At 42.7% G+C, this 13,487-nt stretch overlaps 1 protein-coding gene across 1 annotated transcript in view; it reads left to right on the top strand.

The window, feature by feature from the left end:
• Positions 1 to 141: 141 nt before the first annotated feature.
• The window catches only part of HID1 (HID1 domain containing), a 31,375-nt gene continuing 18,029 nt past the window's right edge, over positions 142 to 13,487 (top strand). Inside the window, exons 1-11 of the mRNA XM_075277236.1 lie at positions 142 to 305; positions 7,905 to 8,054; positions 8,164 to 8,334; positions 8,707 to 8,823; positions 9,518 to 9,624; positions 10,018 to 10,137; positions 11,645 to 11,867; positions 11,942 to 11,998; positions 12,881 to 13,021; positions 13,116 to 13,206; positions 13,336 to 13,487. Of these exons, the coding sequence (XP_075133337.1) occupies positions 240 to 305; positions 7,905 to 8,054; positions 8,164 to 8,334; positions 8,707 to 8,823; positions 9,518 to 9,624; positions 10,018 to 10,137; positions 11,645 to 11,867; positions 11,942 to 11,998; positions 12,881 to 13,021; positions 13,116 to 13,206; positions 13,336 to 13,487 (1,395 nt within the window). The 5' untranslated portion in view covers positions 142 to 239. The remainder of the gene's footprint in view (positions 306 to 7,904; positions 8,055 to 8,163; positions 8,335 to 8,706; positions 8,824 to 9,517; positions 9,625 to 10,017; positions 10,138 to 11,644; positions 11,868 to 11,941; positions 11,999 to 12,880; positions 13,022 to 13,115; positions 13,207 to 13,335) is intronic.

Raw genomic sequence — 13,487 nt, forward strand, 5'->3', positions numbered from 1 at the left:
GAGGGCGGGGCCTATACGTCAATGGGCGGATTTACGCCTGTAGGTGGAGTCTAACGAGGTCACCGTGACCAGCTGGAGCACAAACGCCAGCTAGGGGGGAGGGGCGTGTCTAATGACGTAAGGGGGCGTGGTATTGTGTTGATTGACTGATCCGGTTCCCTAGCTGCTGCAGGCGGATCTAGTAGAGATCCGGACCGGGCCGAGGACAGGCGGAGCTTACAGCCCCGGCCGGCACCGGGATGGGGAACACGGACACCAAGCTGAACTTCAGGAAAGCGGTCATCCAGCTGACAACGAAAACACAGGTACCGGGGAGGAGGGGCCGAGCGGGCACACCTATAGCTATAGGACAGCACAGAACAGGTGTATAGGAGTTACATATGGTGGCCTTACATAAGTGTATATCATACTGCTGCAAGAGGAATATACTGTGCAGTGTGTGTATAGTATGTATATTGTATATACCTATATATCATACTGCTGTAAGAGAAATATACTGACATCATATAGAAATATACTGTGCATAGTGTATATATCATGCTGCTACAAGAGAAATATACTGATGTTGTATAGAAATATACTGTACATTGTGTGTATATTGTATATACCAATATATATCATACTGCTGTAAGAGAAATATACTGACATATAGAAATATACTGTGCATAGTGTATATTTCATACTGCTACAAGAGAAATACTGATATTGTATAGAAATATACTGTACATTGTGTTTATATTGTGTGTATATATATCAATATATATCATGGGTGCAAGAGAAATATACTGTGTATAGTATGTCTATTGCATGCGGCATATATCAATATATATCATACTGCTGCAAGAGAAATCTACTGAATATATAGTGTGCATAGTTTTGCATATTGTGTATATCTATGTATATTGTATATGTGTGTATCCATATAGGTCACACTGCTGCAAGAGTAATATATATATATATATATATATATATATATATATATATATATAATATGCATTATATACGTAGGTGTATTACGTATGTATATTAGATACAGATATAATATATGTATACTGCCATCTGATACAAATGCAAGAGGTACTGACTGTGCAATATGTATGTATGTTATATACGTAGCTATAGTGGGACACTATATACAGGTTGCACATTGGAAAGATCAAATGAACCATGTAATGTGTACGCTTTGTGTGTGTGTGTGTGTGTATATATATATATATATATACACACACACACACACATTGTATTTGCTTGGATTTTAGGTGGATCTTCTATATAACAATGTTATAATATAAAGTAACAAAAGTAAGGTTGAATTCACACTGCATTTGGGTGCAGTTGTGTAGTTCAAAAAAGAACTACATGCAGTTTTTAAACGCATTTATTTAACTTGTTTTAGCTGTGAAATAAAAAAAAATCAATCTGTACTATAACTGCATGCAGTTTTTCTGCGGATTTTAACTGCACCCAATCGTACTGTGTGAATGCACACTAATACTCACCTTATTGATTTGGTCCTACAACCTCAATGCAGTTTATACGAATGCTGTTTTATCTGCATCCCAGAGCACTGTCTGAATGCGCCCTAAGGTTAAAACCCCATGCAATTGCTAACAAATGTTACGGGGGGAAAAAAATTACTGCAAAAACATGCTGCGTTTTTTTTTCAGCAAAGTTTTTGCTGCATTTTTAATTTTTTTGTGTTTTTTTTTTCCCTCCCCCTATTGATCTATAGGAGGGGCCAGGAGCCTTTGTGGTCCCCATAAGCACTGGTATTGAGATTGCAGCTTCCATCTGGTCCATAAACCAAGGAGACCCTCAGATTTCTCTAACCACATGGGGCAGATTTTGACAGCAGATTTCACCTCAAAATCTGCCTCCATATAATGGTGGTCTATGGAGACTTCTATTTTTTTTTTTTTTTCTGCTTGCAGAAAAAAGAAGCGATATGACCTTTCTTCAGGTGGATTCCGTCTGAGGAAAGCAATAATAGAAGTGAATGGGAGGCAAAAAACGCCTAGCGTTTTTTTGCAAAAATACCCGACTGAAAACGCCTAGCGTGTTTTTTTTTTTTTTTTTACAGTCCATTCACTTTAGAGGACGGGAAAACCACCTGGTGTTTTCTGAAGCAGTTTTTACCAAAACAAGACTTTAGTTACGCCATTGACTATCCCTTTAATAAATATTGCACTGTAATGGACAAATCCAAGCACAGATTATCTTAAAAACATTCTACATTTTCAGACTTTTTTGTTTTCTCTACAGAAAGTTCCAAATTCAGTTATATTCAATAAAAACCTTACAGTGAAGTCACACCTTGCAGATTTGCATGCAGAAAATCCGCAGCATCATACAGTATCTGCTAAATAGACTCTGTCAGACTTGCAGGACTTTTTCGCCTGGCGATTTTGAATGGAGAGTCCAACGGTGGTCTGAGCCAGGCCTTAATATAGTTTGTTTCTTGCCTTAATACATATATATATATATATATATATATATTTATTTAATTGGGGTTTTTTTCTTAGTTTTCACAAATGTTTTTGTTAGTTTTGCAAATAAAATGTAGATTTCCCGCTAAAGAAAAAATGAAGAAAAAAAGTTCTGGCTTTCATTCAAGTCTCTGCCTCAGAGCTGTCCCCTCTCCTAACATGCCTGAGGCCTGGTTCATATCTGCGTTCGGCAATCAGAATACCAAACGCATTGACAAGTGGGAAGCAATGACGGCACACGGACTCCATAGACTATAATGGGGTCCGTGTGTTTTAGGCACGAGTCATGCGGAGAGCAAAGTAGTTAAGGAAGTACTTTCCTCTCCCGATGATTTGTGCAGAAAACACATGGACCCCATTAAAATCAGTGGATTCCGTGTGCTTTCATAAGCTCACTGCTTGTCAATGCATTGGTTTTCTGTTTGGGGGGGTCCCCGATGTCGCTTGATCCATAAATTTCTAGGAGGAATAACAGAGGAACGGCCGAGTAATAGGTAACAGTGCTCCAGAATTGTTATTTCATGGTCAAATTCTAAAAAGAGGTGACAGATCCTCTTTAAATTTCTACTCGGCCATCTTTTACTAATATCTTGTTGGGCGCATAGACACATTTAGGTTTCTGAAGCTAAATCAGGTTCGGCTCATAGTGGGTGAAATTACAATGGACAGATGGTGGTTTTGGCTTCCAAAGCTGCATGCAAAAGACCGAACATGTAAATGCACCCTTACTGAGAGAAGTGAGTGATTATCAATCTGGCTGGCATATCGTCTCCCAGAAGAGTTGTCACCCAGCTTTTCCAGACCCCTGAATAAAAACTTCAGTGTAATATGTACTACCTATTACAGAAAAGCTTTTAGAAAAAAACAAAACAATAGAAGGTTTTGTTTTTTTTTACTTCTGTTTTGACAATGCTGCTACAATCTGCCATAATATAACCACTCAATACCTTTAGTGTGAATACGGCCTAACCTGACTTACGAGAATACTGCACTACGTTGTAATGCAGTGGGAAAGGCATGCTGTGAGTTGTAGTTTTGCAACCAGTGTTTTAACACCGTATTGGGTTTGATATGCGGCCTGGGTTTCTTTTTCTTGTCACACGTGTTCTTTTGCCTGTTCACCTGTTAAAGAGGGGGAAGGGCATTCACTTTCCTTATTACGCAGCAAAGGACAGGCCTGTAGAACAAGTTTCTAGCTCAGGACACCTCGCCAGACTCCATCATGATAGATCTTATCACACAAGCAGTCCCCACTCCTTTCTATTAGATCAGCTGTCATCCTAGGCAGGCTGGTACAGATGTAACATGGAGGGCAGTATTCATGTCCGCACACTTCTCTACACCCACACCTTTGTTTACCCATCTGCAGTGTTAAATGGTATGGCAGCTGCAGACGTCTGATACAGCATGTGTATTGTGTGCGTCATGTCTGCGTCACCGCTCTGAACGCACATTACATAGACGCCGCTCTGGCTTCTCATCCTGCTCACTGCTTCATTAAAGCACCAGGAAACATAATGGACATAGAGAGGGCTGCTAGTATCCCTCATATATTATGTATAACTAGATATATACACATATCTATAATGTATGTGTGTGCGATAATGGAAAGTTGTCCCTGTTTTGTGGCCCTTGCAGGACAGGATTCCTGGGAGATTGGTGGGATCACCGAGGTTCTTGTTGGGCCTCCTATGTATATGTATATTTTAGTGGTGGTGTGAGGATTCTGGCCTATGTGGGTTTGTTGCGCCTCACGGCAGTGCTAGGTGAGTTGTCGCTTAATTAGTGCACCTCTTCGGTTGTAACAAAATGCGTTTTTTGTAGGTGTTGTGACAGTACAACACCTTTTTATCTTTCATCTATGGAGGTGAAAGCATTGTTCACTGTCCTGGTTTTTGTCAGGACCCAGCCTTGTATGTACCTGTGTGGTTTCAGTGTGATGTCATGTGTTGCACCTTGGCCAAATAGTCAGTCAGATCCTGGTGATTTTATCGGAAGCACCTCCATTGTCTCCAGTCGGTCTGTTATACGCATACACCACAAGCCCCAGGCCCCAGACAATAACCCAGTCACCTCTAAGTAGATTCCCTTGGTTTCCCAGCGAAACATGGGTGCAAACCCATTGGGGTTCCCATGCAGACATGAGAGATGGAAACCCGAACATTAGTGTGAACCTAGAGTAAGGTTATTAACCCCCCCACCGGCTCATGCCTTGAGGCACCGTATCACCATGGCAGATATGGTCCTGGGCCGCAGCTACAAAAAACAAGCCCGTGGGCCTTGTGTCTGACATGTGATCTAAGATACGCCAGATTTGTCATCCGCATCAACATGTTTGCACTATTATTAAATCTGGGTCACAGGAGGAGGAGAGCAGCCTGAGAAGTGGTGAAGGAAACAGGTCTCCTTAATAAGATATATGTTGCAAAGTTTCTTATGTTCACCTGTACTAATCATTTATGAAAAGCTGTTTTATAGCTCTAGATATGTCTTTAAAGGGGCAGTAATTTGTTCCTGGATGACTTTGGAGCCATAATAATGCTCAGAAACAGCTTCAGAGGTTGAGCTACAGTATATTTCCCTGATATGTGTTTTAATGGCTAATGGATGAGATTTGGCACAGCGTATACAGTACATACCTCCCAACTGTCCCGATTTCCGCGGGACATTCATGATTTCGGTGACGTGTCCCGCGGTCCCGGTTGAAGGGAAGTAAGTCCCGATTTCAACTCAGATCCGCGTCTAGAGGACGCGGTGGGGGAGCGAGGAAAACGTGAGTTTAAGTGGTTTTTGTGTGTAGACATTGAGGTGGAACATGAAACTGGGGGCAGGTGAAGGAGGGGACGGCATGACACTGGGGGCAGAGATGGGGGAACATGATTCTGGGGGCAGAGATGGGGGACATGAATCTGGAGGCAGAGATGGGGGGACATGAATCTGGGGGCAGAGATGGGAGGACATTAATCTGGAGGCAGAGATGGGGGGACATGAATCTGGGGGAAGAGATGGGAGGACATGAAACTGGGGCAGAGATGGGGGAACATGAATCTGGGGGCAGAGATGGGAGGACATTAATCTGGGGGCAGAGATGGGGGGCATGAATCGGGGGGCAGAGATGGGAGGACATGAAACTGGGGCAGAGATGGGGGAACATTAATCTGGGGGCAGAGATGGGGGAACATTAATCTGGGGGCAGAGATGGGGAACATGAATCGGTGGGAAGAGATGGGGGGCATTAATCTGGGGGCAGAGATGGGGGGACATGAATCTGGGGGCAGAGATGGAGAGGACATGATTCTGGGGTCAGAGATGGGGGGACATGAAACTGGGAGCAGAGATGGAGGGACATGAATCTGGGGGCAGAGATGGAGGGGGAACATATAATTTACAGCTGACTGTAGGAGGATTATACTGTGTGGGGGCACATGAAAAATAAATGAGAATGGGCGGAGTCAACATAAAAGTGGGTGGAGCTAAATTTGCCATGGAGGTGTGCGTATATCGCTCCTTCTCTTCTACTATTTCTGTGCATATCAATGAATGTTGCTTCTCCATAGACTATAACAGCCATCTATGCATTTAAAGGGGCTCTATCAGCAAAATCATGCTGCTAGAGCCCCACATATGCGTGAATAGCCTTTAAAAAGGCTATTCAGGCACCGTAAATGTTATATTAAAGTACCCCCCCCCCCCCCCCCACAGTGCACGATCCGTAAGTAGACAACATTCTTTTTTAGGGTTTTATTTTAAAACGAGGGGGGGGGGGGGTAGTTTAATATAACATTTACGGTGCCTGAATAGCCTTTTTAAAGGCTATTCACGCATATGTGGGGCTCTATCAGCATGGGTATGTACATAAAGGTCTGTGAGGAGAGTTTATCATGTCTCACAAGGACAAAGGGTTTGCATGCTTTAGTGACTATAGTGCCTCGCACCCCATGTGAGCTTTCTTCTGGCTATTTTCCTAAGCTCATAATGGAGTTATTGTCATCTTAGTAGATACAGTTTGTATACTCTTTTTCTGCTAGGCATAAACAACATCCACCTTACTTTTGGCTTACTTTATGTCAGAACCATGGGAAGAATATGCAAATCTGTCTTCCATGATGTAATTAGGAAGTCAGAAGCTGCCTCATTGTTGCAAACCAATAGAGGGTGCTCACTAGAATGTGCAAGCCTGTCTTCCCTGATGTAGTTAGGATGACAGGATTCCAGTGAAATAACCCAATAAAGGCTGCTCCCTTTAGCATCATGCCCGACCTTCCTAGAGGCCTTTATTTTGCAATGACGCTGGGATTATTACCAGGTATACTCTCTCAATTGGTTTGCAACAATGAGGCAGCTTCTGACTTCCTAATTACATCATGGAAGACAGATTTGCATATTCTTCCCATGGTTCCTTGCGAAGTGGAGTGCTAAAGGCTTAATAAATCTCCACACACCTATATGGTGGTCTCTCCCTAAGGAGTGACAATATTTATGTCAGAAGAAAGTCTATCACCTCCCCAAGCATAATTTCCTGCTCAACACTGCATTACAGAGCACATTAGTGACAAACTGCATACCTCTGTTATGTTTGTCACTTTTGTAGATTTGGTAGCAAACAACTTTGCAGCTGAGGCAGTTTGGCGCACTGGAGGCGGTCCTTCGGCTCTGGGAGCACTGCTCTTGTTACTCAAGCAGGATAGGTGGTTTGAAGCCAGTGGGAAGATCAACTCAACTCCCACTTCATAGATGATGCAGGCAGAAGTTGGTAGGGGTCTGAGTAGCAAGAGCAGTGCTCCAATGAGCTGAAGCCACACCCCCAGTGCACCAACTGCCTTATTTCCTTAAGACTACAAAATTGTTTTTTTCTAAATCTACAAAAGTGACATGCATAATTTATCACTGTAATGCGGCAGTGCTACTTGAGTATGCTTGGACTTAAGCCACACCTAGTTCTGGTACATGATACCTCTTCTTGGATGAGTCCCAAAAAAGTGTCTAAAATACATGATAAATATGATGTTGGATACGGACATTGTTTTTTTAGGTGCAAGTTACACCAGAATTCTGCTGTATTTTCATTAGTTAATCTGTCCCACTGGATTCAAAGATATTTTTCTTATTACATTTTGATATTTTTATGGTATCAAAAGATGTGCATAGGATATATGTAGATCCTTTTTCTATACTTGTCAGGTGAGCTGGCACGTGCTAAATACAGCCCTATCAGAAATTCACTCTGTAGAATTTCACTTCAGCCATGACCTTTCTCATAAATCTGCTTTTTTTTATGTATTTGCTCAGAAAGTGACATTTGTGTTATTGAATTTGCACCCTTTTTGTACTAGGTGGGACCAGTCTTGCGACCAGTGTTTGTCAGACATGTTTGCAGAAGTATTGATTGATCATCCACTATATTGTTGTGTCTTACAGCCAGTCGAAGCTACAGATGATGCCTTCTGGGACCAGTTTTGGTCAGACTCGGCCACCTCTGTGCAGGATGTATTTGCGTTGATCCCAGCCGCTGAGATTCGTGCTGTACGAGAAGAATCGCCATCGAACTTGGCAACATTATGTTACAAGGTAATTGATGATAAAAAGCTAATGAAACCCTTGGCTGTCAGTCAGTATTATGAACATCTGAGAACTTTGGAGATATGTTCTTCACGTATTTACTGTCTGTGCCCTGCAGGCAGTGGAAAAACTGGTGGCGGGTGCCGACAGCGGATGTCACTCAGACAACGAGAAGCAAATGGTGCTGAACTGTGCCCGGCTGCTGACACGTGTACTACCCTATATCTTTGAGGACCCGGACTGGAGAGGATTCTTCTGGTCTTCAGTTCCTGGTGCTGGGCGTAGCCAGGTAACTGAATGAAATCTACCAGCAAGATGTTTCAATAACCATTGGCTAAACGCTACTCCAGACCCTTCTATGTGGGATATGGGTATGCATATGTTCTCAGTGAAGAGAGGGTAGTTAGTTGCTTCTAGGCGCCTCTGATGGCAGCTTTTTCCCATGAGAACAAAAGATCAAGTGTGTTGTATTTCATTTACTGGAGGAAAGTTTCCCCATCCCCATATCCATAACATAGTTGGCTGGTTCCATGGAAATGGGTGGGTTCGCCAACTATGTTCTTATATGTATGGACATCTTTATTTCTCTTAACCTTACCCTCTGTACATATTGGTATGTGCTATAATCTTTCAGCCATAGCAATGAGGATGTCTCTTTCAGGATGAAGATGATGAGGATGATGGATCGCGTCCATTAGCTGAATCCCTGCTCCTCGCCATTGCTGATCTTCTCTTCTGTCCTGATTTTACAGTACAAAGCCACAAGAGAAGTGGAGCGGTAAGAGCTGTCACCGTCTAGTTTATTCTGGCCATACGTAGTCTTGATTCTCCAGGTTCCCCTTGTATAAGAGTCCAACTGTCTCGGACCCTCACCTGTCCCCAGAACAGCGGCGCTGTTAGCCACCACATTCAGGCAGAGACTGAATAAAAAGGTGACCACACAGGTCCACAGCTCTTTCTGTCTTCTATGGCCGTCACAGCATGAATGCTTAGCTATCTCCCATTGAAATGATCAGAGAGAGTTATGCACATGCACAGTTATTTCTCCATTTATTCTCAGCCAGTAGCCACCTCACCAGGCTGAATGGACAATGGGGACCCCTATTTTGGAGCCAGAGGTGACTTAATCTATCAAGTATTTATGGCATTTCATATGTAAATGTTCTGCAAATTCAAAGCAACTCCACAATGGAATGAGCATGCCATGGATTTGATAATAATCGTCATGTTCTGATTAAGTGTGGAAATTTCTGTATAAATATGGAGGGGCTTTGAAAATCTCACCCACATTTATTGTACTGTAAACCGCTGGAGTTTCGCAGTATGGAATCCATACCATAAATCCTTTGCGTCTGGACCTGGGTGAAGATGTAAATAACCCTTTATGGAGAGAGGTCCAGGCAGGACAGTACTTGGATATTTTCTACTACAATTTCTTCATAAATCAGTGCTTGGATATTGTTTCTCTGTAGGATGCGGCAGAAGACATCCACACTCTTGACAGCTGTGAGTACATTTGGGAAGCTGGTGTTGGCTTTGCTCAATCTCCAACACCCAACCACACGCATGATCTCAACAGGTGAGCATCTCTCCATGAAAGGAGTCTTACCAATTTTACGAGTAATCCCATATCAATAGGGTAGGGGATAGCTTCATCATCTGATGAACCAGACCCCCACTGATCCCAAAAATAGGGGTTCAGTTACTTTACTTTAGTAGGAACAATGCATAAGCTGTAAGTAGAATTAACTCCAATGGGGTAATCTATGATTCATTAAACCCGAATACCATAGTCATTATTTTGATGCCCCTTATCCCCATTGGCATTCTCATTCCCAAAATAGTCATCAGGGGACACCATGGAAGACTGACTTCTGCCATCAAGACTTCTGCCCACATGGCAAAGGCAGAGACAGAGGGCTTATTCAAAAAATTGATAGATAAAAATAAATTGCCCATCCTTCTCTTTTAGGACCGAACTTCTTAAACTCCTCCTGACATGTTTCTCCGAGGCAATGTACCTTCCACCATCATCGGAGAACAGCGGTACAACCAACCCATGGGTACAGTTTTTTTGCTCCACAGAAAATCGGTATGTGAATGTAAATTCTGGAAAACTTTTTTGTTTTTAGATATTAGTTTATTATTTTATTGATTTGAATGATGAGTACTGGGGATTCAGAGCAAGGATCATTGTGATGCCCAAAATTGCCAATTTGGAGCAATAGGATGGGAGGCTGTGTGAACAAAATGGAGCTGGAGAGAGAGGTTGAGGATGTTGCTGTTAGTGGAGGATGTATGCTGGGAGCAATAGACACTGTAGTTTTTGAACAATAAGATGCACCCCAGATTTAGACAAGAAATATTTGGAAAAAATCTTATTAATCATATTAATGTAAGCTTCCCTAGTGCTATTTACTGCAGCTCCTATATACAGTTGCTTGTATATAAGAAACAAACTAAGGTCTGGTACATATCTGCGTTCGGGGATTCTGTTTGGGGAATACCTAATGCATTAAAAAGCGGTGAGCAATGAAAGCACACAGACCCCACAGACTAGAATGGGGTCTGTGTGTTTTCCGCGCGATGTCCGCACGAATCATGCGGAGAGGAAAGTACTTCAAAAACTAATTTTCTCTCTGCATGATTTGTGCGGACACCGCACTGAAAACACATGGTACCCATTATTGTCTATGGGGACCGTGTGCTTTCATTGCTCACCGCTTTTTAATGCATTCGGTATTCCGTTTGAGGGGTCCCTGTGCGTACTCCCCCAATGGAATACCGAACACACATGTAAACCAGGCCTGAGTGGCTTTATCCACAAGCTTTACACTAAATCTTATGTTATGGGGTCTTCTGTTTGGGAAGGCAGTATTGTAGCATTTAGAGGTTAGCGTGTGTGCTCCTTATGGGAGATGTCTGTGTACGTTCCGTATGTTAGCTGGAAGTGATGGGAGAAAAAGGTGGGAGTTATGATGGATAGTTTAGATTCTTGATATGACCTGATTAAAAGGGAACAGGGTCCGTCAGGCTCTGCTGGTTGCCAACATAGACAGGTCTTGTTTATAGCTAAAGGGTAATATACTGTACATGTTGCCTCTTGGCATATGTTGTAACATAATTGGGATGATCTAAATGACAAGAGATTTCCGCAGGTAACTAATGTATTAGTAGCTCTCACTTCTAAGGTCCCCGAAGTACAATTATTTCTTGTTTTCCCATTTTGTCAATGAGTAAAGGCTCCAACTGTATCCTGTATTTAGTGTGCAGAGTCTTTAATGTTAAAGGGGTTTTCAAGGCTTCTGATATTGATGATCTTTCCTTAGAATAAGTCATCAATATCAGATCAGTTGGGCTCCAATGTTGGTGGCACCAAGTCTATACAGTGGACGGAGCCAGAAGCAGACCGCTCCATATACTGTGTAGTGCATGTGTCTTGCTGCTGCAGCTCAGCTCCCATTTGTAGAGATACGCTGAATTTCTCAAACTTTGTGTGGCATATGATAAATTTGGTGGACATCACAGCAGCGCACACTTCAGCAATTTATTGTGTTTTAATTTTTTTTTTGTTTTTGCTTTTTTCCCTCTTTCTGCAGACATGCCCTCCCCCTCTTCACATCCCTCTTGAATGTGGTGTGTGCGTATGATCCGGTTGGTTACGGAATCCCTTACAATCATCTGCTTTTCTGGGATTCACGAGAACCATTGGTCGAGGTCTCTGCCCAACTGCTGATTGTCACATTAGACTCTGACTCTGCCACCACCACTAGCCCCAGCATGGATGGAACTACCACTAGTACAGCAATGGATGAGGGTGATGTACGTTACCTCATTACATGTGGCTCCTTGTATACTTAGTGTAGCTGACATACTAATCCACTGTTCTCTTATAGAGCCCAACACCAGACAATCTGTTTGTGAATTATCTGTCACGGATCCACAGAGAGGAGGTAAGAAAATGGTGTGGCATGTGCATTGGCTATCTTCATCAGTCCCACAGACATGAAATGGCGTTCAGGTCACGTGTGATCATTGCTCTATTCAATTGGAGCGACATGGTTTTCGTGCTGGACGCTAGTCCCATTAGTGGGAACCCCACTGATCAGGCTCTTCTCACCTATCCTCTGGATAGGTGATCAGTTGTGATCCTGGGTTAACCCCTTTAAAGGAATATTCCAGGATTAACAAGTTGTTGCATATCGATTAGATATGAGATAAATGCTAGATTGGTTGAAGTCTGACTGCTGGGACCCCTTAATTACAAGAATGGGGATCCCAAGTTCCCGTGTTTGAATTAACTCACAAGCAGACATGAATAAAGGATCTTCTAATCACTTCTATAACATACCTCTGTATTACAAGCTATGATGCTTTTCAGTTTTATATTGATAGATAGTCTATAATGGGCCTAATTGGCCTCTGTACATGGCAGTCCTGGAAGCCTTTGTTGGGCCTCAGGATGCTATGACAGCAATTGTAGGTTTGGCTGATGGCAGTGTTAGTTAGTCTGTCAAACCCCTTAGACGCTGTAGTCGATATTGACTACTGCATCTAAAGAGTTAAATGGCCTGGAATTACGATGTTTTCAATCCCAGCTGTTGGAACCCAGTTGTCATTAGACATCAAGCACCCATTATACCTGGCATGGGATACCTGGGTTGGACTACTAATGCAGGGCCATAAAAAGGTACATACATTGGACTAAGGCCTCTTGGTGATTACAATAAAAAGTCTTATCTGTAGCCAGTTAATGAAGGACTTGATGAGCCATCTTTATGTTAAAGTATTTTTTATTTTATTTTATTCTGACTCAATCCCTTATTATCTTCCAGGACTTCCAGTTCATCTTGAAGGGACTTGCCCGTCTGCTCCTCAATCCGCTCACTCAGACATATCTGCCAAATTCTACCAAAAAGATCCAGTTCCACCAGGAGCTGCTGGTTCTTTTCTGGAAACTGTGTGACTTTAACAAGGTCAGGACGCATTCTTACAATCTCTGTATTCAGTGTCTGACTGGTGCACTGGGTGCTCGGCTTCTCACCATTTCCATCTCTCTCACCTCCACAGAAGTTCCTGTTCTTTGTACTGAAGAGCAGTGACGTCCTGGACGTTCTGGTTCCAATTCTGTACTTCCTGAACGATGCGCGAGCGGACCAGTGTGAGTCGGCACTCCTTTTATTTCCCTCCACCTTAGTTTTATCATCTTCACTCTCTTTTCCCTTCATTTTGATGGTTTTGTGATCTTACGTAAATTTGTGCCTGCTGTTCACTATGTTTCTTCTTGCAGCTCGTGTTGGTCTCATGCACATTGGGGTCTTCATTCTTCTGCTGCTAAGTGGTGAGAGGAATTTTGGAGTTCGTCTCAACAAGCCATACTCTGTGAGAGTCCCGATGGATATCCCAGTGTTCACAGGAACACATGCAGACTTGCTTATTGTG

The sequence above is a fragment of the Leptodactylus fuscus genome, chromosome 6, assembly GCF_031893055.1.
Source record: "Leptodactylus fuscus isolate aLepFus1 chromosome 6, aLepFus1.hap2, whole genome shotgun sequence".
Taxonomy (NCBI): Eukaryota; Metazoa; Chordata; class Amphibia; order Anura; family Leptodactylidae; genus Leptodactylus; species Leptodactylus fuscus.